The 25,678-nt window shown below is 46.7% G+C and overlaps 2 protein-coding genes across 2 annotated transcripts; both read left to right on the top strand.

Annotated features, from left to right (window-relative positions):
• The first annotated feature begins 7,376 nt into the window (after positions 1-7,376).
• Positions 7,377-17,751, top strand: LOC128090616 (feather keratin B-4-like). The gene is made up of 2 exons (XM_052703027.1): positions 7,377-7,419; positions 16,856-17,751. Exons 1-2 carry the CDS (start codon positions 7,406-7,408, stop codon positions 17,193-17,195), a joined length of 354 nt encoding a protein of 117 aa, XP_052558987.1. The 5' UTR covers positions 7,377-7,405; the 3' UTR covers positions 17,196-17,751.
• Positions 17,752-24,460: 6,709 nt separating this feature from the next.
• LOC128090617 (probable peroxisomal membrane protein PEX13) lies at positions 24,461-25,043 on the top strand. The gene has a single exon (XM_052703028.1). The coding sequence runs from the start codon at positions 24,477-24,479 to the stop codon at positions 24,795-24,797; it is 321 nt and encodes a 106-aa protein (XP_052558988.1). The 5' UTR covers positions 24,461-24,476; the 3' UTR covers positions 24,798-25,043.
• Positions 25,044-25,678: the final 635 nt, after the last annotated feature.

Below are 25,678 nucleotides of genomic sequence, written 5' to 3'. Positions count from 1 at the left end.
TTGGTTTCAAAAGGGCATGGTGACTGTTTTGCTTCCTCCTAAAAATTAGAAGCCATGGGAACAGGGAATTCAAAAGATGCCAGCAGTGCAAAACAAGCAGACCCTCCAAAGACGATTCTATTCTCTGTCCCAGCTCTCTATCTTTTTCATATGATTAAGTAGCGACTCATTAGAAAAACAAATAATCGAATGAGTGTAAATAAGGAGAAATTTTTTATTCATGAGACCCCAAAGCCATTTTTACTCCCACCTCTCCCAGCTGAACATTCCAAAGCTAATCAGAAAATGAGTTTCCATCAGTAGCATGAGGCGCCTTACCGTGTCCCACAGCACGAACGAGCTGAAGGAAATCCAATGGAGTGAGGAAACCTGATGTGCTTCAGTTTTTATACTCTTCCAAGGAAACAGTGATTGATTTATTTATCCACCAAACCCAATCACAACTACCCATTTACTGGGCATAATTTTGATTGATATCTCCCTTCCGCCACCTCTTTTGTTTTCAGCTATGTCAAAGTCACTGCGTGGCTCCGCCTACTCTAAATAGAGTGAAGAAACTGAGAAAAGCGGATGGGCTTATGGATTTCCAGAAAAAAGAAAAGGGATTTACTTTCACATTCACCCTCCACACGGGTCCAGCATTTCCAGAATGGGAAACGTGAGGGGGAAAAAAAGAGGAACTTTACTCTTTATAGGCATAGGTGATGTACCTCTCATTTGAGAACGTGTTTCTGAACACTCAGACTTGACTCTACTGTGTTATTATTTTGTGTTGCAAGTGGAAGCTTGATGGGAGCATATTAACAACCCACGGTATAGTGTCAGCGTTGCATACTGTCTCCATGAGCCTGAGCTCAAAACAAGCCGGAGGATGAAGTGATGGAAACCCAGGGGGCTCCAGGTGCTCTGTAGCTTAGAAAATATTGACCTCCAGAGTAACAGAGGGAAAAAAGGCCCAACAGCCAAAGGAGCGGTGAAGTGGTCGTTATGTAGACTCATCTTTTGCCATGCTGTCTTGCTGAGAGCTTGGCACGAGAGCAGAGCATGGTCACTTGTTTTCCCTTGGGGGGTGGATTGTTAAAACTTCATTGGTACTTCCCAGTGTTTTTCCCCAGCTTTTGCCTGGGGTTGTTGGCAAGACATGGCCAGCTTACACAGTTTTAGTGCTAAGGAGAGTCCGAGAGCCATTTCACTACTATGATAACTGGTAGTTATATTCACAATGGCAAAGAGATGCTGTGGGCAGTGATTCTTTTGCTGGGTGACCATGAAAGAAGAGGAGCAGCTTTGAAATGAGGCATGACTGTATTGGGTGTTCTATATTCAGTGGGCATATTTACTCATCACTTTACTGAAAACTCTTGGGAGTGTATGAGAATAGGAAATGCTTTTCTTGCAAGGAGGGCATCATTTTTTTGTAGGTTCCTCTGCCAAACTGGAATGATTACAAAGAGCAGCAGCATACCTTCAACAAAACCCTGCAGCTCCAGTCAAGCACTGGAAGGATCTTTCTCTCGGAGCTGTCTGGGGCAGCTGTGTCTTGCTTTGTTGTTTCAGAGCCCTGTCTCCATGGAGAGATACATGCCACCATCATCTCGAGGTGCTTTCCTGCTTGCTGCCTCCTTCCATTCACTGCCCTGGAGCTCGAGGTCTCAGCCATACCTCATTTTCATGCTTGGCAACAGTACCCATCATCCATCCTCAATGGCACACCGGCCTCACAACCACCATCCCAGGAGGCAATGCCAGTGGTGATAAGGGACCCTCTCTGCAGCACATGGGCTCTATTAAAGGGTGTCTACAGGAAACCTTTTGGAAGACTGTCAGCTAGCTTGAGTTTTCACTTACTTGGACAAATGGAATGTGAAGGAAACACAATAGCAGTGATACCAAAGCCCTTTAGTGGCATGGACCAGGGAGGGAAGTAGGGCAGGGAAGATAGATGTCAAGGGATGCACTGTTTGTCTGCAAATCAAATTAAGGGCCGTGGTTGTACTCTGTATTTAGCATATCTGGAACGGCGTGTTTATCTCCGCTGAGATAAAGGACAGTCAGGAAGCAGTAGTAAGAGGTTTAGCATGTTCTGACACAAATAGATGAGTCCTGGGGTGTACAGACATGTCCTGGGGAGCAGGGCATAACACAGCTTGGCTTGGTTGCTCTAGATGAGGCTTGTTGGCTTGGTGGGGTGGGTGAAGGCAACACAGAGGTGCTGACACACTGCCAGTTTGTTACAGGAGCTATTGCCAGCAGTAAAACATGAGTATTCCCAAGCTGATAAGGATAGCAAGAAAACCAGAGTTTGGCACTGCGTTCCTGAATTTCAGGAGCAAAGCAAGATGCTCACATTAACTGAAGAGCTCAAAGGTGAACCTCAGCCCCAGCCAAGCTATCGGAGGTCTTAATCTGCTATAAAAGCATTTTTGCTTCCAACCAATGCTCCTTCAGTTACTGCAGACCCCTTTTCCCAGAGTCTGAGAACCGGAGGCTGAGTATCAGACAAAGCAGAATTCTTCTCCCATTTCACGCATGGAACGGAGTGATTTGGGAAAGCCTCAAACCTGAGACTTAAACCAGAGCTTGAAAATCTCAGTGCAGTGCTCTCCCCCTGAAGATAAAACCCTCTTCAGTGGAATAAAGCCACATCACAGAGGCGTGTGGGTGCCAGAGCTCTTCCCTCCACATGATTTAATACAGAGATCCCAGAGAACAATGCTTGTGCTGCGAAGCACAGTCGGTAGCTCCTGCAGTTGTCACAGGAGGGTGGAGTATAATTGCCACCAAGGTTTATGTGCTTTCATGATGCTTTTCTCAGTATCTCCTGATTACATCCTCTGTGTGGGTGACGCAAGAGGTGAGATCCTCACATCCGTCCTGACGTGCTGCTGGAGGAAGGGTAGCAGATGAAGCTTTAAGCAGTCTGAACACCTCAGATTCTCTGTTCAATTCTCCCAGCTGTGCTTTTTGCACGTTGCAGGGAGGCGGGTAAGGAGGAAGCTTGAGCAAGGAATGGGAGAGCTGAGGGCACTTTTCCCTCTGTCTCTACCCAAAGGCCTCAGCTTCTCCCTCATTGAGTGAATATAGAAAACATTTAAAAAATAGCCATGATGCGCCATGTAGCTGTGATCTGCAACATCCTCATGACCTGAGCAGGGTCAGTGTGGGGTTTATAGCCAACCTTACATCCTGGGCAGCATGCAGGGCCGCCACAGCATGGTGACATCCCTGGGAACACGTGTTGCTGAGCTGGGAGCACACATTGCTGAAAGCTACTTGGGCTTGGTGCTCCTCAGCAACAACAAGGCAATGCCAGGACAGTGCCACGTGCTGCTCGGGGTGACAGCTGCTGCTCCCATGCCATCAGCACCTGGGCCTGAAGACACAGATCCATCTCTGCTGAGCAGAGGGTGTTCTCCTTCCCAAAGCACTGCTTCCTTTTCCTGCCTGTTTCCTCACTCCCTGTCTGCAGACAAGGTGCAGCCTGCCTCTGCTGCTCCATCCTCTTGCCAGCTGGGTGCAGGACTCAAAGGAGGGATTATTTCTAAGCTGGAAGTGTCTCTTACTCCACTTCTTGCATTCTGCTTCTATTTCGGGGATCAGAGCTTCCAAACCTTTGCCCTCCTCACTGTAGCTCTCTCCCCCAGGACAATCCACAGAGAAATTCCTCTTTTTTCTTCCTGTTGCATTTAACAACTCAGGATTGTGGCTTAGGCTCTTTCTGTAAACCCTTCTCATTTAAACTGTGTGCTCTGTGTGCTCTGTGTCACTGTCAAGGAATGTGACGATGATGGAAGGTGATGATGAGGTCGGTGTACCCCAACAACTTTCCCCAGCAGTATAGAGTGGCTTTGGCAATCCAACACTCCAGCCATGGGTTCTTCCCTTATTTCACTTTTCTCTGCTTCCTGCTGTTTGCCACGTACATGAAAGCCATGGGCACACCCTGTTTTTGATTTCCCCTTTTCCTGCATCCTGGTTCCTCCTTTTTCTGAAGCTCTTTGGGAAATTATTGATACGGAATGGGGTTACAAAACGGGATGGTTTTTGGGCCTGCCCTACAGCAGCAGCACCTCAGCTCTGTGGTGGCACAAAGCAAAGTTTGTGCTAACACAGCTCACAGCATAGCATCTCACAGTGGCTGTGTCAAAGCAATGTCCTTTAGGCCAAAGTGCTTCTAACAGCTGCTTTGGTAGTGAGTGTGTTTGGATGCTATTCTGCTGGATACAAAGAGGTGATCCCCCCCAAGGCTTTTGGCCCCTATATATTGAAGTGCTGTACTGTTCTTTGTACCTATATCCAACTCAGACAAACCTAGATCATAGGATAAATGCTTTTCTTTCCTTCCTTCCTTCCTTCCTTCCTTCCTTCCTTCCTTCCTTCCTTCCTTCCTTCCTTCCTTCCTTCCTTCCTTCCTTCCTTCCTTCCTTCCTTCCTTCCTTCCTTCCTTCCTTCCTTCCTTCCTTCCTTCCTTCCTTCCTTCCTTCCTTCCTTCCTTCCTTCCTTCCTTCCTTCCTTCCTCTCTCCCTCTCTCCCTCTCTCCCTCTCTCCCTCTCTCCCTCTCTCCCTCTCCTTCCCCCCCTTCCTGCCTTTTTCTGAGCTTTTCATCTTTTTTCAGACAATGTTTGCTGCAGGTGATAAGAAATGGCAGCATGGATAAACAGATTATTGTTTTAAATAACTAAACATCTAGCAATTTTGAGAAAGCGCAACAGAATTCATACACGGGGCTGCATATCTTGCTCTGGCATATCAAGACAAGCCTCAACCTAGAGAGGAGTCTGCCAAAGGGAGATAGCAAAAGATAAAGCAAAAAAGGATAAGTGAAGATTGAGCAACAGCCCTGCTGAGTTAAGTATGCAGATCTCTTATCACACCCACGGTCTCATCACTGAGCAATTTGGTAATGGCAGGAAAGTTGGAGCATGAAGGGAGATGTCAACCGAGACTCCATGGTGTATGCCAAGGGGAATTGTGAACCTGGGCTCCATCCCACGCCCGGTGCCCACAGTGAGATGGAGTGGGGCTCAGGAGGGGCACAGCAATGGACCCCGTGCCAGTCTGTATCATAGGAAGCACCCCCTGGTTTCTGAAAGCTCATTCTTGGTTTTCTTGCACAGAAGGCAGAAGAGCGTGAGCATAAAGCAACCGAAATCCCACAGGAATGAGCTGCCACCTGCCTTCTTCTGCGTGGTTTGGATACTCCCAGTCAAATGAGCCCATTGGACGTATTAAATGGTGACCAGAGACACCCCAAGACCATTGCTGCTTCATTGGGTGGGAAAAGACCAATTGCAAATTGAAAATTTCCTCCTGTTTATGGATAGGGGAAGAAACACCAGCCCACACCCACCCCAGAGCCCCATGGCAGGGATGTCACCTGTCACGCTGAGCTTCCTGCCCCAGCCATAAGGGAAAACGTGGTTTGCCAGGGAATTGTGGGAAAATGTGGTTTGCCAGGCAATTATGGGATGTTTTTGCTGGAGGTTACCAACTCATCCAACTCAGCACTGTGGCTCAGAGGTACGTGACACGGCGTTCATGGGAAGCGCTCGGTGCTGCCCATCCTCTTGGTGCTTTGCACAAGAAATATCTTCAAGCCCTTCGTTTTAATGAACCTACTCTGAGGTTATAGCAACGTGAGAAGAGCCTTTGTACATTTTCAGCTCATTTGCACAGCACAGACCCCTTGTAGGAGGTAATTCTGATGTTCCCCTGTAAGCCCAAGCAAGCTGTTCTTATCATCATTAATTCAACCTCTCAGGATCTTTTGAAGGCGAACAGCAAAGGGAACAAGAAACCTGTGTGTCTACCTTGTTTCACTCTCTGCAGCTCTGAGGATTGGAGCAAATACTTCATCCTGCTTTGCCCAAACATTTCGCCCCTACAAGCAGTTTCATGGACCCCACGCACAGCATCCCATAGGGCTCGGTTGGAGGATGCTGGTTGTCACTGAGGCAACGGCTGCTCCCTGTGGCACCTCTCTAACAGTGGGCATTGCTCTCATCCTCACTCCTTCCCTTCCAAAAGGCAAGAGGAGCATTTCTGAGATTCTTTCTGAGGAGGGAACGTGTCATTTATCTCCCAGCAGCACTCGGAGTGCGTCAGGGCCAACCTCATTTCAGTGCCCCTCATGGACACGTGGTGATGATGACTTTGCTCAGGACTATCCCCCTGGGAAGGAGCTGCTCCCCACCTGACAAGTCGGGCTGCATTGCTGCCTATTTGTATGACCCACCCAGCTCTTTAGTGGGTCATCTGCCCAGTTTTTACCTATGACACAAACGCAGCTTCCTTCCCATGTTATTCAACCGGTTCGTGCCAGCCCATTAAATTACAGTCATCGAAAGGAAAGTCTTAATTGCTCCATTCATTATCATCAGTGGTCATATCCGACAGTTAACTTATTTGCCTGGGAACACCCCACAGGCTTCGCACGGGTTTTTAGATGAGATCAACACCAATTGGTCCAACAGGGACAAGGACAGTTGGAGAGAGGAATGCGGCCAACACAGGGGACCCTCTCCAAGGATTTTCTCCACTCAGAGCTCCTCTCTGCCACTAACATCCCCCAGGATGAGGCTGTGATAAGAAAGCAGACGCAACCAGTGGTAAAACAGCTCTGTAAGCAATCCCAGAAACTCACGTCAAACCCTGGCTCCCTTTGGAGCAGGAAGGAGTTGGCACATTTGGATGAGGGATCTCACAGGGTCTGCGATCCCCACATCTGAGAGAGATGTGGCATTTGCCCTCTGCAGCTGAAAGCCATCCCTGGAGGTGTACAGGGCCAGATTGGATGGGGCCCTGGGCAACCTGGTCTAGTATTAAAGGTGGAGGTTGGTGGCCCTGCCTGTGGCAGGGGGGTTGGAGATTCATGATCCTTGAAGTTCCTTCCAACCTGGGCCATTCTGTGATTCTGTGGAACAGGTTTACCACTTCTTTCCTTTTAAAGCTGACCCCATTTCTCCATCGCACCACTTAGTCATGGGCGAGCCAAACACCACATCCCAACCTCACAGACCTGCTTTTCTACATCACTGCTGCAGCAGCGTTGCATCACTTGATCGCTGCCTTCACAGTCAGGGGGCTGTCAGCAGTGCAGCAACTTGCAATTTCAACAGCAGGGCGCATCGCTCCGCACCGCTCAGCCTTCTCACGCCCACCTCATTCTTTAGTCGCCCCAAACACCTCAGGCAACGTCACGGCTCTCTTCACAGCGGAGAAGGGAAACGGTATCAGCGCTGTAGGTGGAGCGACGCCTGTTTGGTTCGGAGAAATGGGGCTCTGCGCCCTGCAGAGGTCCCTGGAGAGCAGCAGCTCCCGGCGGAGCGCTGCGCGGTGTGCGCAGCGTGTTCCTCCACCGCGGGGCGGTGCTCCAGGACCGCGATTGGAGCTCCGGGATGTTCAGATGGGAGCAGCCCGGTAGGGCTCGGTGGGGCAGGGTTCCATGGGGGTGGTGCTTGCTGCAATGCTGGAGATATCATGGGCTGTTCCAGTGCTTTCTGGCTTGAAGTCATAGAATCATGGAGTAGTTTGAGTAGGAAGGGACCCTAAAAGGTCATCTGGTCCAACTCCCCTTCAACAAAGAGGAGCAACTATGGCTCTGTCAGATTGCTTGGAACCCCATCCAGCCTGATTTTGAATGTCTCCAAAGAGGACATTCATCATGTTTTTAAAAGGATGAATTTAATTATTTTGTTCAACGCTCCCCCATCAAAAAGAGAGAAGAAAATGGGGTTTTTCTGAATCTGGGGCTTAAACTTGGTGCTTAGTCTCTGAGGTAAGCATTGAGGATGGTCAAGAGCAGCAAATGGTGAGAAGGTAACAGACTTGATGCCATTAATGGGAAAAGCCCTTTGCGCTAAGGTGACCCCACAGCCTCTCACCTCCTTTGGAGGTATTTCTTGTACTTGACAGCATAGCTGCTTGTTTCTCTAGACAGAAGTACTATGAAACAGGGAACTTCAAGGAAATGGGAAACCTTTCTATAGTGCAATTTTGCTGTGGAGGAGAAAATGAACCATATAAATGGATTTCTATGGTGGATAGGAGGTGGAAAGCATTCTCAGCTCGTTTCCTTCACTCAAAGGTTCAAAATCACTCTCCTCAAAAGTCACAGGGTCTGCAATCCCCCCAGGTTCCCACTTCTGATATCGATTAATTATGTAGAATGGCCCAAGGCTGATGCTCTGGCAGCTGTTCATAACCAGCTTTTACAAACCCAAACCTGCCACATCACCAGTAAAACCATAACAGATTCCCATCCAGCTTCTGTAGTAACAAGAATTGTGAACAGAAAAATACGCATCTCTGAACAAAGCCCAACATTAGAGATTCAGCTGTGCCCGCTTCACTACCACCTGATAAGCCCAATAAACCACTCAATCCAAGCCCCTGTGTTTATCTGGAGCTGCATTGTCCCCAGCTGCTCGTAGCTCATTGCTCAGTGATGAGGGCACCCACCAAATAGAACCACCATTCTGACATCTCCTTTTTTCTTCTCTTGGAGGATGGATCTGCAAAGGAAGGAGTGAAGCCAAGAGGCAGCTGTGCCCTGCAGCTCCACTGTGGGACAACTGTGGGTATGCTACAAAGTTCTTGCTTCGGGAAATAGGTTTGGATGGCTCTAAACTGTGTTGTGCACTGCTATGAAGGATTTTGCTGCTGCAATGTCCAGCTGGAGCAGCCTTACAGCCTCTATGTACTGCAATTTCCTAGATAATATTTTCTCATTACTTTTGTGGCATCCCAAAGTGTTTTAAAGCCTCGAGTTGCAGCATCCTCTCAAAGTGCAATTCGGCTAATTGCAAATGAGCAGCTCGTGGCTTTGTCACTGCTGGAAGAGCTGCGGGAGCTGCAGAGGCTGGCGGTGCCCACAGGAGGGCACAGCTGGGATTGCATTGGGGCTGCTCCTGTCATGAAAGCAAAGCATGCAGCTGCTGTACCTTGTTAGCTAATGGAGCCCAAAGATTACTTGGAAGTGTTTGAAAAATAGAAATAAATGTTGAATGCCATGCTTAGGACCGTGCTAAATGAAGGGTTTTGGGCTGTCGGTGCTGGCTGGTTTGGTTCAGGTGCTGGCAGAGGTGAGAGCAGGTCTGGAGTGAGGGTGGACAAGGGGGAATGGTTTGAAACTGGGACAGGGGAGGTTTAGGTTGGACATGAGGAGGAAGTTTTTCACCTAGAGGATGGTGACGCACTGGCACAGGTTGCCCAAGGAGGTTGTGGATGCCCCAGCCCTGCAGGCATTTGAGGCCAGGCTGGATGTGGCTCTGGGCAGCCTGGGCTGCTGGTTGGAGACCTGCACACAGCAAGGGGTTGGAACTGATGGCCATTGTGGTTCTTTTCAATCGAGGCCAATCTATGATATGATATGACTGTGGCTCTGGGGGTGTGCAGGGAGCTGCCTGTCTGGGATTGTCCCTCTGTCCCTCCTCATCCCATGGACAGTTTGGGTCAGCTGTCTGTGACTCCATACCTGTGGTTGTCCTTGGGCTGGGACCGTCAGGTATGTTGGACTTAACCCAACGTGGGCTTAACCAGCGTGATGGGTCTGTCTGCCTCTGTAGATTGTTCATTTGTAGATGTCCATTCCTGAATGGCAGAGACAACTTCAATGCCTTCCTAATTTCTCACGCCTTTGGCTTTTAATAAGAAATAATTAAAAAAAACCCATGGTGGTTGCCACCCAGCTTATTGAAAGAGCAGACAGCTGTATTGCTTAGGAGCATTTAAATACAAACTGCGTGTGCTTCCAGTGCAGTGCTGTGCTCCAGAAGTGGTGGGGCTCAGAGATTGGGGATGGGAAGCATCTGAATTTCCATGCAAGAGGTGGAGAGAACGTGATGAGCAGCAAGCTCCTAAACGAAGAATCTCTTCAGATGAGTGCTGTGCTGTAGCCCCCTAAAACCTGGCTGCAGTGGGGGGTGAAAAGCCGTGCAGGAGATGCTCTGTGCTGTGGTAGGGGGGTGCAGAAGGAGTCCTCTGTTCTGTGCTTAGTGTGCTGATGTGCTGCTTTCGTGACCAGGAGAGAGCTCTCTCTTCTCTGAGTACCACCTCTGCTCTTTGCCCTCCTTTGAATGCACCACATTAGAGAGATGCCCCTGGGCTGCTTGGTGGGGAGTGCAGCTTTGTTGTTATTGCTCTCCTGGTCGGCAGATTTGGAGAAGGCTGAAGTCATCCTCAGCTCTGCTGACTCTGGGAAAGTTGTGCTGCTTTAGAACTGCTCTTTCTGAGTTTTCAGCTCCAAGACAATCACCCTGCCTTTATTTCTTCAAGCCGTTTCCTCTTTAAAGATGCATCCTTGCTGTGTTTTGTGCTGACCTTTTGGCTACTAAGCTGTGATGGAGTTTGCATCTGTGTTCCCTAAACGTTCTACGAATGATGGAATGTGAACTTCTGGAGTTCATTTCCAAATGCAGAAGTAATGGTTGGGGGGCAAATCTAAATGGAATTATTGGTATTTGGTGTCAAGTGACCTCGATTTGCAAATAGCTTCATTTCACACCGCATCAAACACATGGCCCAGGGTTCAGAGCAGAGCCCTGACATGTGACTCTTGGGCTTAATCTCAGCATTTGCTGCTGGTTGAATTGATTCACTGTTAGTCATCGTACAGCTGAGTCAGCTTTTACTATGATCTCAGTGTTACCAGCACAGGTGGAAGCAGTGCTCATCCCCCCAGCACTGCAGTACAGATGGGGGGTTGCCTGTTTGGAGGCAGCTGAGTTAGAGGTGGGGGGGAGTAAAAATAGAGTGGGCAGTTTGATGCAGTAAAGACTTTATTATGCATTGCATATGTATAATAGAAAATAAGGCAAGAACTTCCATTTACTGAGGTGTTACACTGGAGATGGATGTTTAAGCAGGCAGTGCTTCAGGAGTGAGTTGTTACACGCAGTGCATCCCCTTGGCTTGAAAGCAGAATCCTGTTTTTCATTAGTTGATGAGTTGTATTTTTGCTTGTTGCATACATAACAAAGCACAGCACTTACGTGCAGTTTCTCTTTTACAACATCTCCTGTGGAGCAGAGTTGAAAGCAGGAAGAAACGTTCATTTGCCAATGCTAGAACAGAAGGACCTGGTTGGTATTGGCATTAGGCTATAGCTGGTGCTGCTCTGAGGATGCACTGCCATTTGTGTGAGTGACAATGCCTGGAGTGAAGCTCACGTATCCTTTACAGCAGCAAATGCAGGAAAGTCGAGATGTGGATGCGTTGGAGGTGGTAGGAGGCTGTAGATACAAAGCTTTGAGAGTATAACATGGAGTGGGGTGGTTGTGAGGGTCTGGGACTATCCACAAAGCCAGTGGATGCAGCAAGAGATGGCTGCACCCCTGGAATCAGTGCTGAGCTTTGATGTGGGTCTGCGTCTTGCTCTTCATCCATCTTGCTCTTAAATGATGGCGTGGGCACCTCTGGAGCTTAGCTCTGCCCACAGCGGTAGTGGTAGCTGTCAGACCACTGGTATGAACAAGGGTATGAGCTTTGCTGACCCACGTGGACAGGAGCACACACCTGAGGGCGTTCTGTAATAACACCCACCTGCCTGCAGTGTGGCATGCACAGGTGCTGCCCGTGGGGCTGGGAGAACATCACGTTGCACCCATCAGCAGACTGGTGGCTGTAGGAGGAAGAGTGGCCCTCCACCACGTGCTTCTCCATGCAGCTGGACGTGCACGGTGTGGGGCACTTGGGGCTGCTCTGCACCATCCTCCTGGTAGTGCACTGCTTGGCATCCCTGGAAGCACAAGATGCGCATGGCACTGACTTCACCACGCCAGGGCTGTGGCACTGCGTGAATGCTGGTGTGATGTTCTTTGCTCCACCAGGGATGAAGCACTGCTGCTTGTATTGGTACCAGTAGGACATAGTCCTGGACTGGAGATGAATCTAAAAAGCACAGCAGGAGATAAAGGCAGATTAATTCCCTGCAGATTGCTGCTTCTGTCTGAAGAGCTCTTTTATGCTGTTGGAGCTTGCTGCTCTGATTCTCAGCCCTCATTCTGTAGCAGAAACCACGCATGCTGGCATTTAAATCATGTTATTTAATAGCAACAGATGAAGTAGGCAGCTATTATTGCTGGAAGGGCAGTCTGGGGCTCAGCTGCCAAGTGACCTGCATATTTTTGCTACTGAAGCAACAGCATAGCTAGGGTTGGTGCTGAGGTTCTCATCTCATGTAGTGAAGGCTATTTGCTTTCCAGCTGCTTCAGATGAAGCCAGAATTGCTTTCTGCTAGTACTAGGTAAAGCCGAACTATTTGCTTGACTAATTTGAATTGCAGCTTGGAAGATCATCAGAGTGATGTCGTAGGAGCTCTTTTTAGGTGCCTGTTCATTAGGGAAAAAGCAACTTTTGAAACCTGGCTCAAGCTGCCCATGTTCAGATAACTAAAAAGTCAAATATAACTCCATCTCAGGATGCAGTTGTGTGGTTGCCCTCCCAGCTCTTCTATCTCCTGCTCTTTCTCTCCTGAGTTTGCTCAGTAGGAGCTGGGGACCAAAGGGCTGCAGGAATCACGAAGGTCTGCTCATAGCTGTGGAGCACCCAGTGCTGCCCTACTCAGTTCCTGGGGGTAGAGGCACTGCCTAATGTGGGCCATCAGACCTGCTTCTGTCACACCTGGAAGGTATGAGGTGTCCAAACGCAGGGGGAAACTGCTGAGGCCTCAGATTTCCTAATTAAAACTCAAAATCTGACTGCAAATCAGCTTTGCTCAGCGCTAGCAAATGATACTCGGGCGTCTGTGTGTTGCAAGGTGGTGGCAGCTGTGTTTGCAACCAGACAGGGCTGCCCTGAGAACAAAGCTCTGAGGGTCAGGTCCCACCGGTGCAATTTGTTTGCAGAGGGATCAGCAGAGCTGGGAGGCTGCAGGAAGCTGGGTCAGCATCTTCCTGCTGCAATCTGAGAGCAGGTACTCCCTGAGTTTGTAAAACAAATAGAACAGCAAAGCCTCTGTGGCACTGTAGAGATCACCTAAACCAGATTGGTTACTATGGTAGAGGTCAGCTGCCCGCAGAGTTGCTCAAATTACTGAAATCACTGCTCTCTGTTACAGCAGAAGTGTAGAATTCAGGATTTTCAAAGCAAATTAAAGATACTAACATTGCCAGATCACCACATCCCAAACAGAGAGAGCTTCTGTAAATCTCAGGTTTAGCTTTAAATGCCTCTAATCTATGCCTACAAACAGGAAAGAGCTAAAATTTTTCAGAGGAAGCAGCCAACTTATTTCTCATTGCAGCATTTCTGGAGATTCGGGTGCAAACCGAAAGCGTCAACAAGAGAACATTTAGCTAATTAGAAATAAAAGCAGGCAAAAAAACTTACCGAGCTCGGAGAGGAGAGTAAGAACTGGATTGGAGGTGTGCAGATATGTGTTTTTATACGGTCTCTGACACTGCCTGGAAAACCTGAGCCATTGTGGATCAAATTCTAATATGGGGGAAATTTGTTCAGGAGCAGCTTTCATTGGTTGTAATTATTTTACTCGCTGGGGATTATTAGTGCACCATGATCCCCAAATAGCATGAAATGCACCTCACACCCTGCTGGGTTCTTTCAATGCTGAATCTTTATGGGATGAGCAGGGCTGGGAGGGATGCTCCCAACGCCTGGCATTCATTGTGTGTCTGATGCGATGCTTTTTAAAGGTTACGGGTCCCTCCCTGACTTTATGAGGCTTCGTGTCTGGTGCTCTTACAGCTGGAAATGGGGTTAAAGGATGGAGTGGGCATTGCCCCGTGCTGCCCCAATGTGCATCCTTCAAATTGCTGCCCGTGATTGCTGTGATGGAGACCAGCTTGGAGACCTTTGCTCTTGTACAATTTTAATGAGAGGTTCGCTGATGAAGATGTTGTTTCAGAGCCTCTGTCAGTGCTATTCTGTTCTATGTGTGGGTAAATGTAGGCCTGTATGGGTGTGGTACCTGGGATTACCAATAGAGCAAAGCTGAGCTATGATGTATGGGCACTGATACAGGTTGTGGTATGATTTGTGATGGCAGTTCGACCGAAATTCGCTCTTTTTGCCATTTCTTCCCCTTTTTCCATCTCAGAGCATCTCCTTAGGAAACTGCTGGCTGATTTTTATAACTTTTCATAAGGGCAGGTAGTGACAGGAAATGATTTTAAACTGGAAGAGGGGAGATTTAGACTGGATATCAGGAAGAAATTCTTCACTGTGAGGATGGTGAGACACTGGAATAGATTGCCTAGTGAGGCTGTGAATGCCCCCTCCCTAAAAGCATTGGAGGCCAGGCTGGATGGGGCTCTGAGCCACCTGGTCTATTGGGAGGTATCCCTGCCTATAGCAGAAGGGTTGGAATTGGATGAATCTAAAGGTCCCTTCCAACTCCAAGCATTCTATGATTCTATTATCTTAGTGGTTTATTTTCATGATAGTATGGAACTTGCAAATACGGTGCACAGCTGATGACTGAAGAATCCCACTGGTTCAGATAAATGCTGAGTAACTCCATGCTCTATCAGCACCTGAGTACCTGGAGGTATTGATAGCTCTCTGTTTATTTCTTGACACGAGGTAGACTATTTCCATATTTACATTTAAACCTTTGCTTCTTCAGGTGCTGAAATGTAATTTTCAAGCTGTTGAGTTGATGCATGTGCTGTTGTCCTGCTTTATTTGCTTCTGGCTGCTTTAGGTGGTGACACTTGGCTGAGGTTCAGCAGTTGATGATGCATCACTGCTTTCTTTGTCCACTGGTGGTGCTTGAGCTGTAATGCTCTTGTTAAAACATCCATGTGACATCATCAGCTGTGTAGAACATTAATGAGCTTTTACGATGTGCTTGGGAATGCTTTCAGAAGGCGCCTGGGCACCTAATGCTGGTGTTAGCCTTTGTGTGCTGCACGTGGGCCCTGCAGTGATGCTGAGCGTAGGCAGAGTGGCTCTCTCCTTTTCTTCAACACAATGTTATTAACACGTTTTAAAAAGAAAATTCAGCTCTTCTGTCTTCTGTTGTCTAACTTGAAAGCGATGATTTGATTTTTGAATTCCACCCTTCTTAAGGACTTGGGTTGGGGTTACTTTGCTCTCTGATTTCGGCTGAGGCAAAGGTGTATGTTGCAATTTGCATGGTTATCTTCTATTATAGGAAAGGCAGGGCTAATTCCCCAAAGGAATGACAAGCGTCTCAGGATCATAATGATCAAGGATTGCGTGAAGATAAATCTCAGTTTGCAATTAAAGGAATGTGAAAATCTTGGGGGTTTCTAACCCCCAGTTAACGCATAAGGTAGTGGGATCTGGTGTTGTCCTTCCAAGACTTTTTTCTACCAGTCTGATACGAGGTTCCCTTTGAGATCTGTTGGTAGGCAGAAAGTATTCCGCAGTTTTTTCCATGTCTTTTCCTTGATACTGTGCTGCTGTTCAGAGAGGGAAGGCTTTGAGATGTCCTGTAACAGGGCAGCCCCAGCAAGTCCTCTCTACTGTCACAAGAGCAGCAAAATGTAAATCAGAATGGACAAGCTGGATATGGGGAGCATCTGTATGGCACGGCCCATTGCATCTGTTGCTGACTCTGCTGCTGAGTGTTGGTGAACCTCAGCGTCCATCAGTGTGTTTAATGCTGATGGTAACCCCATACCAGCAGTCACGATTCATCAGCAAAAGGAACTCGATGTTCTGGGTATGTAATGTGTTATTACCATGGATTTAGGCGCCCTTTTATTGAACAAATGATTTGCTGGCAAAAATGAGCTGTCAAAGTCTTGCATGAGCCACACCCTATCTATAGCCTTTTTGTCATGTCCTTTATCAGGTCATAATTTACAGCTTTGCAGCAGAGGATGCTTAATTTTATATAAGATATAGTCTTAGTTTTTTCTTCCCATTTTATTTATTTATTTTTTCTGATCAAAGCTTGCATTTTTAAAGACATGTGTGCCTCATGTCTAATTGGAAGAGCTGCGCTGACTGATTTGGGTATACTGCTCCAGAATTCAACCTGAAGAAGCCTACAGAATGCCCTGGCTTTGAGCAGGCTTTGCATCAGCCTGATTTCATCACCAAATTGTGAACACAGCTTCCCCATGCCAAGAACGCAGCGTATCCCTCACTTTTGCAACTCTACCTAGGCTGAGTCAAAGACCTCTTCTTCCAAGCAGACATTTGGCTGTTGGCTGCTGAATCCTCTCATGGAGGAGACATTGAATATGAACAGTGTGGTCCTTTTAGTTTTTTTCTCTGACACGCAGAATATCCCCTCCATGTCAACTTCTGAAATAGACAAGAGGTGGAAGGGCAAGCTAATAATTACGAAGGGTGATTTATTAAAAACAATTGACATTCATTAACGACGTTAAGTCTTGAAAGAAAAGTGTTTAGTAATTGATTGGGATGCTATGCATGCAGGTGACTCAGGTGCTCTGGGCAGTCTAAAAGCCAGTATAAAAGCACTCAGCATCAGGCCGTGTCCGACCATTTCTCTTATTTCTGTTGCGCAGTAGGTAAGCTTGATTTGAATTCTTCTTTCTAAAGAAACCTTTTTTGTTTTCCTGTTTTAAGTCAGGGTTAATCCTATGCAAATGTTCTGTGGTATCAAGCTCAAGTTTTCTTGATGTAAATACATCATATTGTGGCTGTTAGGCTCTTGGCTGTGGTAAATGCTGATCTTCCAATGCTGTCAGGATGATTAGCTCCTATTACTTATTCATGAAGTCTCATTTCCACATCTGATGTTTGATATAAGCCTTATAGGTGATGTTTTCCAAGAACCCAGCTATGAAAAACTCTGCCTTTCCCTCTAACCTGTTGGTAGCTCTCTATTCTAACATTTGATCGTAGAGCTTGTAAGAATTTATCCTTCTTCCTATATTGTTCCCTTGCACCTCAGATCAACCGTCTCCCAAATGACGCACTCCTTAAGCCCGTGCACTGATGGCAGTCCCTCACTTTGTGGGGTGGCTGTGCCACAGCCCGTGGCCAACAGCTGCAACGAGCCCTGCGTGGTGCAGTGCCCCGACTCGACGGTGGTCATCTACCCTCCGCCAGTGGTTGTCACCATCCCTGGACCGATCCTCAGCACCTTCCCGCAGCAGAGCACCGTGGGGTCCGTGGGAGCCCCTGAAGTTGGAAGTGGCTTCAGTGGTGCCCCAGCTCCTGGGGGTCTGCACGTCTCTGGGGGTGCCCGGTGGGCTCGGGGGTACCCGGTTGGGAGCTGCAAACCGTGCTGAACCTGGCGAGGAGCTGCTGGAAGAGGAACATCCAGGAGATGCTGAGCAGAATGTAGACCTGTAGCTAAAGCTCCAGCGTTTGGAAGAACTAAAGAATCTTTGAGGCTGTCAGTGAAGTTAATCCGCGGATGTTCCAATCTTCTGAAGAACAAGAATCCATTCACGTCCTCCTCATATGACCCTTTGCTTTCTTTTGCTTTCCCAATGCTTTCCCATCTTCCTAAGTGCTTTGTTCTCAGTGCAGTGGACTGAGTTTGTAATCCAGTAGGACGCCTGTAGGTATCATTGTGACAGTGCGTAGGGATCAGGCAACGATCCCATTTTAGCTTGCTTTGTCAGTGCTTTCTGTGGGTAATGAGGTGTAAGAAAGGGTCTTGGAATCAACCAGCCCATGCTCTGTGCTTTAGGTCTGTCTCTGCAATAAGGAAACAGCACCAGTCATTATATGAATCACCTCGCATCAAATCACAGGTTGCAAGCAATTTGTAATCTGCACCATATAATTCTGCCTCTGTATGATCTGCTTCTTTCTCATTAAACACGACCTTGCAATATGTTCCTGGGCTCTGCGTGTGTGTATTCCTCTGCTCCTGGTTTGTCTCTGCCCTGCAGCACTGAGCTGATCCTATCGCCCTGCTTTGGGATGGTGATAGCCTGAAGAGATCTGGGAATTCTGTTGTGTGCACCTCCCTGCCATTGCTGTCCCTTAGCAAAAACTACTGCTCACAGCTCTGCTTCTATTCCTGGCTATGTGAATCAAAGCTGGCTTTTATTTTCAGTGTGTTTTCATTGCCAGGTTTCATCAGGCTTAACCTCCCTATGGCAGTGTTAAGAGCATTGGTGGTGCATGGCATTTTGTGTTTCTAGGATGAAACCAATGCCATTAGCTTTGTGTCAGGCTTTGCTGCTTTGCTACAGAACTCTGGAATTCTGGTTGGGTCCATTTATGGAACTTCAGATTTCCTCAGGAATTTATAGATAGTAATAAAGCATAATAATGCTAGAATGTTACATTACTTGGGAGTAGTTGCTCTTGGGAGACGTATCCTCATGTAAGGAAAACAGAGCAGGCGGGCACCATAATGGTGCGTAATTGGTGGCTGGATGAGATGGTTCAACCAGCTTCAACCACATAAATCCTTCCCTACAAAAGAAATCCCCTAAGCCTCAACAGCCAGACGAAGGGATCTTTATTACTTTGCTCGTGGCATATTTGGAAATAAAACTCGGTAATAAACTGGAGTGTAAATTTACCCTTTCTGTGTAATAGGCTGAGACTTTCAGTCACCACAAAGCATCGAGTCGTTAGTAAAAGGGAGAAGTTTTGCTGGTGGATTTCTATGGAGCTATTTGCAGTGCATCTTTTATTCTTTTAGATATTAAGCACCTGAAGAGGACCCTGGTGTGGTTTGTAAGGTAGTAGAAGAATTGTTCATACCTCTTAGGTTGATTATTTGCATTATGAGATTGGGATATTCATCTAAAGAGAACTAAGATTTGAAATGATTCTCATTTCTGCTTCTGATAAAGCAGATTCCTGTACCACTTTGCCGTCCTCTCTGTGATGCTGTACTCTAAGAAATCATCCAGAGGCATTCACAAAGGGACTCAACGTCTCATCTGGGATAGGCTAGCCCTTTAAAAGAGCTTCTTGCTCTGGCTGTGCATCTCTGTGCTGAAGGCATTATCCTGCAGTGTGCCTCATGTGGGCTGCTCACAAGGTGCATTTAAATTGGCAGTTTCCCACATGCATGCAGTAAATACATCCTGCTGCAGTCTGCCATTCGGAAGTTTAGGGGAAATTACAGGAGTTCGTTTTCTGTTAACTAAATTAGCCAGCCATCCCCTGTGGTTCTCTCAGGCAGACAGAGTTCCTCTAATCATCCCACTGTTCTTAAGCCTTAGGGCAAAAAGTCCTACAAAACGGGGAAGTGCACTGTTGTGACAGGTGTATGAGAAACTAAGGGAGACCTTGGGATTAATCCATGGGAGGAGAGCATCAGTGCTACTGGCTGATGCACAGAGGGGTAAAGAGATGGTTTGAGCTGCAGTTCTATGATTTGGGTCTGCTATGATCAGCCTGATGTTCTTCATAGGTACAGAGCTGCCTGGTAATTAAAGGCACCCAAGGGAGACGAGCTGAAGTTATTGTGGTGGGAGCCTCGAACCTTATTCAAGGTTTTCCCTGGGGAACCCAGCCCTTCCTGCTGCTGACTGCAGCTGGCAGCAGGATTATACAGAGCGTCACAACAGTTTTTGCTTGTTTCAAAGCGTTGTACTGATCTGCTGCCTGTGTCCTGCTAGGAGGTGAGGGTGGAGGAGGGTGCTAACCTTACCATCTCACCAGGGTGTCCTTATCTGACCCCATCTTGTTTGAAGTAGGGCAAAAAGTGGTGAGGTCTGAGCCTGGCCCATTTCCTGCCTGAGGCTGCTTCTTCTCAGATGAAGAATTGGGTCTGTGGGCCTTGTCCTCTCCTGTGCTTCAGTCCAAGGTCAAATTCTTTGCACAAAAGTACCAAGGATATGAAGAAATGGGCTCAACAGAAGGAAGAGCGTCTACAGCACAAGGGAGTCTTTGCCAGCTATCATCATTTTTCTGCCTATGGACACAGCTTCAGCACTCTCTGCTGAGAAAATGCTGATGAGGGTGGGTGCCATGAGAGAAAGAGTATGTAGGGTATCTCTCAGAAATCAGCCCGGAGGTGCCCCCTCAAAGTCACATCTACAACAGCCTTTTTGACTCTTGGTGATGTCTTTGATGTGCAAGTGGGCTTGCATGGGCTCCATGCAGCTGTGTCTAGGGTGTGCTTGTTGAACCACCTCATTTTGTGCCAGATTATAATCTTTACTATTTTAAATCTAAATCAAGGCTGCTCAGTGTTCCAGGGGAACATAGTATAGGCAGACAGGAACTGCTTGAACAGCCTGGCTGCTCAGTTTGCAAAGCAGAGGACTTCTCCATAGGTCATAACTTGGTTGCCTTTGGTCTTTTCTCTTGGGTGTCCTTCTCTAACCCTAAGCAGCATTGCTATCTTTCCTTGGCAGACCACCTGAATGTAAGTTCCACTCAATAATATTTCCTTTGGAAGTCATTTGTCAAGCACAAAACACAGTTTGATCCAGGAGTGCACATGTAGCATTTACAGACAGACAACTGGGGTGATTTTCTGGAGAAGTGTTGAATAAATTCAGGGTCACGGGTTAATTAAAAATGGTAGAACTTCTTCCTAATTTGGGAAGCAAGCTGGGGCTGGAATATGTCAGATGGAGATGTGACAATGCTCCCTGGCACCTGGAGTCTACACCTCCATCTTAGTATATGTTTTGTCAGTAGAACTGCTTCTGGTCCCTTTCTGCTGGTGTGTCAGCAAAGACAAAAAGAGAAGACTAGACAGCTGATGTTACTATGCAGAGTCATTTTAATGAATAAAGAGTGAGAAGTTACAGAAATAATAAGTTTGCAGCTTTACAAAAGGGTCTTCAGCAAGTAGAGTGGGTCTGATGCCAGATGATGATTTCTCTTCGTGGAATTTGTCAGTCCAGGCATGTTTCTTGCTCAGAGTTGCTCATAAATTCTGATCACCACCATATGAGGCACAGTGTGGCTACGTAACAGGAGCTTCTTTCCATGTTGTCTTCGGAGAAGTTCGTAATTGAACAAAGTGGGCTTCTTCATAGCAGTTAAAGTCTGATTCTCAGTGACAAAGAACCATATATAGCAACACAAAGTGGCTGTAAATTAATTTAAAAGGAAATTTTCTTGCCCACCTAGTGGAGTAAAGCAAGACTTTCAGCAAGCTTTACAGCTGCCTCAATACTTTACAGGTGCCTCAATACTTGCTCTAATTCAAATTGCCCTTTAGAGTGATAGCAGAAGAGATAGAAATATTAGAGGGTTACATATAGGGTAGGGTTAATGCAGTCTGGCACCCACATGTCTCACTGAACACAGCCAGAGGTGTGGGTACCCAGCATTTCTCAGCATCATAAACTTAGCAAAGGATCTGTCTCATTTCTTGACTGCCTTTCTGCTGCTTTAGCATGGATAGCAGCTTCAATACCAGTATCTGTGGCCAAGCTGAGAAAAGAAGGGGTGGCGGTGCCCATAATCAAAGAAGTCTCCATGCCCATAATAACCCCCATGAACATTCAAGCTCCTGTTCCCATACAGGCTTCCAAGGCTTCTGTTGTAGCCATAAGGGCTCCAGTGTTGGTTGTAGTCATGGTGGTGGCCCCAGTGGAGGCCATACGGGTGCCTGAATCGGTGGTCATTCAGGCCCAGGAAACCATGCAGGTCTTCCTGGCAGAAGGGTGAGTAGTGCTCGTTGTTGTAGAATTCCCTGTGGAAAGTCATTGCTGGTTGTTGGAGGGAAACCTGAAACACACAGCAGGGAACAGAGTGAGTCCATGTCCTCACCAAAAGACTTTTCACTTCTTAGCCACCTCATTTGTCTGTTTAACCTTCTGAATCCCCCCAAACTTTTTTCCTCATATGGAATCATAGAATGAATTGGGTTGGAAGGGACCCCCAAGGATCATCCAGTTCCAACCCCCTTTGCCACAGGCAGGGCCACCAACATCCAGATCTGCTACAAGCCCAAGTTGGCCAGTGCTCCATCCAACCTGCCTTTGAACACCTCCAGTGATGGGGCATCCACAGCCTCCCTGGGCAAAACACAGCGTCCGAGAGTAGTTAGAAAACACTCTGCTGACAGTAGTTAGAAAACACCAGCTGAGAACTGACACACACACGTATTTTTACAGCACGCATACACATACATACGCACAAAGACATATCAAGAAGAGTAGAGTAGAGGCAGTGTGGACTTACCCGGTTCACCGAGGAGAGGAACTCGAGAGAAGCGAATGAAGCTCTGGAGTTCAAGGTCTGTATATATACCCTCTCGAACTCCGGAGTTAGCTCCACGATGGATCTTATTGCGTGCATTATTGCTCCAACTGATGTAATCAGAGTCAGTGATTTTCATATTTTTCAAATTCGATGTGATGACACACCTGTAATACCTCCAGAATTTCTTTCATCTTAAAACAGGAAGAAATGGGCTCAGCACATTTTTAGTAAAATTGCATGGAATTCTTTGTAGTTGGGTGGATGGTATGTTTAGGCCATTACCGGTTGCGCAATCTGTGTGTAGATGCACCATTCACTTGGGATTTTAATTTGTGGTATAATGTGGAGGGGAGAAGAGGAGGCTTTTTCTGCTGTGTTGAGAGGCAGTGTTCTGTAGACACTCTGTTCAGCAATGCTGTGACCTGTGCTTCGTGCCTGGTGATATTGGTGGGGTTCTCTTGCCAGAAGTGCTGGTTTTGTTCCTCATTCCGTAGCTCTGATTTTCAAGAAACTTCTCCATTTCTACTCTCAGGATATTCCCATGTATTTCTTCCTATTTTGGAAACGGATTTTTAGCTTTTGACTTGCATAGATCATACAGTGCATCACCTTATTAGGACACAGAAACTAGAGAGCTTCTATGTTGTAACTGACCATATTATTAAATCTCGTGGTGTCTTTTGGTGACAAACCATTAATATTAAAATAATGCAACACTTTGCAAACTGAAAACATTAATGAGTGTTTATGAAGAGCTTTGGTATTCAAAATTCTGAGGATGCCTCAACATTCTGCTTGCTCATTATTATCCTTACTTTATATTCAAATTAACGGAGGAAATTAGGTGAAGGTCATGCAAGGAGTTCTACAGAAAACTCCAGTATTCTTCATGATTGTACTATATTTGATACATGAGGTTGATTCTTCACTAAGAAAATATTAAATCACTGTCTTGGGAAGCAGCATTTAGCAAAATCTCCACAAATCCTTATTATTTATTATTTTCCAGTCCTAGTTTGTGCTTGTTTTCTTCATTGCATTCCGCTGAGCTCACGATCACGTCCTCCAATGAATTAAGGTGTAGACGATGCAGTCGTTCCATTCTTGTTGAAGACATTATTTCTGCTTACGCAGCAGCGTGACTTTTATTCACAATCAACATTTCGGAGGAATGCAATTAGGATTTATTTGTTGGCTGTGCTGGTTCTCTTTGCTGCAGTGGCTCAGTAGTGTAACAGAAAATTCCATAGGAAGACCCTGCCACAGTGCATCAGATTTTCTGATGATCCAAATGTAGGAAGATTTTATGCTGTAAGGAAATTTCTTCTCTCTCTAATGGCTTTGGGAGCTTACAGATGCCTTTATATTACATTTAAATAAACTCAAGTTTTGACAGCGAAGACAATAAAATGGTATCAGGAATGTAGTTGACCTAGAACATTGTAAGATGAAAGAAACCTGTAATATGTGTGACATAAGTGAGGCTGAGAACACACTAATAATCCCAAACAATGAAGAAAATTATATTAATTGAAGATATGATGAGTACAGGCAAATTTATTTTCCAACCAATAAGGCTACAAACCTTTTGAATATGCAAGGCGGCTTAGATAAGCCACCAGGGCAAAGAAACAGTATAAAAAGGGCTCTGAGCTCCACGCTCTCTATCAGCTCTCTTGCCTTCCTCCTCCTGGTGAACTCGGTAAGCCTTCATGAGAATTAGAAATACTGGCTTCATAATTTGTTAGGATTATTGCAGCTTCCTGAATTTTGAGGTTTTGCTGTCTCGTATCCGCGCTTACAGCTTTGCAGAGTGGGCAGGTTCAATGCTTTGGTGCTGCTTTAGATGTTCTGATGTGTGTTAGTGATTCTGTAGCTTCTTGGGTGGGTTAGCATTTGCAGATCCCATTCTGAAATCAGTGTGGACTGAAGCTGTGGATCCAGCAGCTGTGGTGAGTCATTTTGGCAAACACCAGATGATTCAAGCTTTACTTAACCTTAAAGCTCTTTCTTTTTAACTCTCCTGAAGGCTGTCTTGACAAATTCAGGAATGCAGAGCTTTACACAAAGATGACATCCTAAAGGAAATTTAGGATTGATAACTCCTCACCATATTCACTAAAAATAATCCTGAAGCAGGGTAGGTTAGCTCGGAGTTGTGGCAGGTCTGTTCCACAGTTGGTGAGCAAGAAAGGAAATGAAATGGTTTAAAATATTTGGTTAATTGGGAAAAAAATCTGATGATGGTAGATGGGTAAAGTTGAGAGAAGGGAAATGGGAGAAGAGGTGTAACAAAGAAATTGCATCTGTCCTTGGCCCCATGGGACCACTCAAGAGGGCTTTGGGCTCTGAGCTGTGACTGTGAAGCGTTTCTCACTTTGGCTCTTCTTTGTGCTGCTGTGTTCCAGGTTTGCCCTCAGTGCAGAAAGATGACTTTCCTCCACGATGACTGCTACTTCCCCAACAGTTACAGGGGCTTCCACAGCTACCGGGGCTATGACTACAGCAGCCCCTACAACTACAGGGGCTTTGGTGGCCTCTACGACTTTGGGGACCGCTATGGCCATGATGGTCTGTATGGTCACTGGGGCTTCTATGGCTCTAGGGACCACTATGGCTTTGGAGGTCTGAATGGTGGCTACAGGGGCCTGTATGGGGACTGCTATAGCTACCCCGGCTGGTACAGCAGCCGCTACGGTCACCACTTCGGTTCACGATACGGTCAACGCTACGGCTATGGGGGCTGCTAAACCCAGCAGCAGTGGTGCTGATATGTGAGGATCAACCCCAGTCTGGAATGATGACGAATCTCGGCTGCGTCTTCCCGATGCACAGAGCCCAGTGACAGCAGCTTCCCTCTGCGGAGGCACTGAGGCTCTGCTCTGCTGCCCAAGCGCTCAAAATGAATGATCTTTTCCTGCTCTGTTTGCTGTCTCGCCTCCCAAACTCTCCTCTTCATCCACTGCAGGAGCAAAAGCTTGCTTCTCCTCAACACCCATTCTGTACAAACTCCAGAAATGCTGCTGGAGTGTCTGGCTTTTGTGTTTGTTGCAGTGGTGTACAAAATGTATTCTGAATGAATAGTTACAGGCATGGTGTACCATGCCTTGGGGAATGTAGTCTTTCTGTTCTGGAATATATCTGCCTTTCATATTAAAATCTGTGCTTCATCAATACTGTATTTCTGTGTTTTTGGGTATTTTTTTTGTTTTAAAGTTTTCACTTCCATTTCAAGAGCATCACAGATGTGATGTCTGAAAGTTATCCTTACCTTTGTGCACTCCTGGATTCTGTCACAGATCCTTATCCTCCTGGCACTGGGAAACACAACTATGTGCAGCTGCAACAAAGTTCAACTGCATCTCTGCATTTTTCAGCAGCACCAGGCTCCTGCTTTGTGTACTTCAAACCTTGGTTCATTTAAAAACACGTGGGTGCTCCTGTTGGGCTAATGGGATGTGATTAGGACAGGACTCCTCAGCAGCTGTGACCTGTGACACCAGGTCCGTTGGAGCCACATCACGCTCCTTTTCCCATGGAAGTTGGACCTGGTGATCTTTTTAAGGCTCCTTTCAACCTGCCCCATCCATGCTCCCTTTTCCCATGGAAGTTGGACCTGGTGATCTTTGTA

Source organism: Tympanuchus pallidicinctus, unplaced genomic scaffold (assembly GCF_026119805.1).
Source record: "Tympanuchus pallidicinctus isolate F22 unplaced genomic scaffold, pur_lepc_1.0 scaffold48, whole genome shotgun sequence".
In the NCBI taxonomy this organism is placed as follows: domain Eukaryota; kingdom Metazoa; phylum Chordata; class Aves; order Galliformes; family Phasianidae; genus Tympanuchus; species Tympanuchus pallidicinctus.
This window is presented reverse-complemented; position numbering and strand designations above follow the sequence as displayed.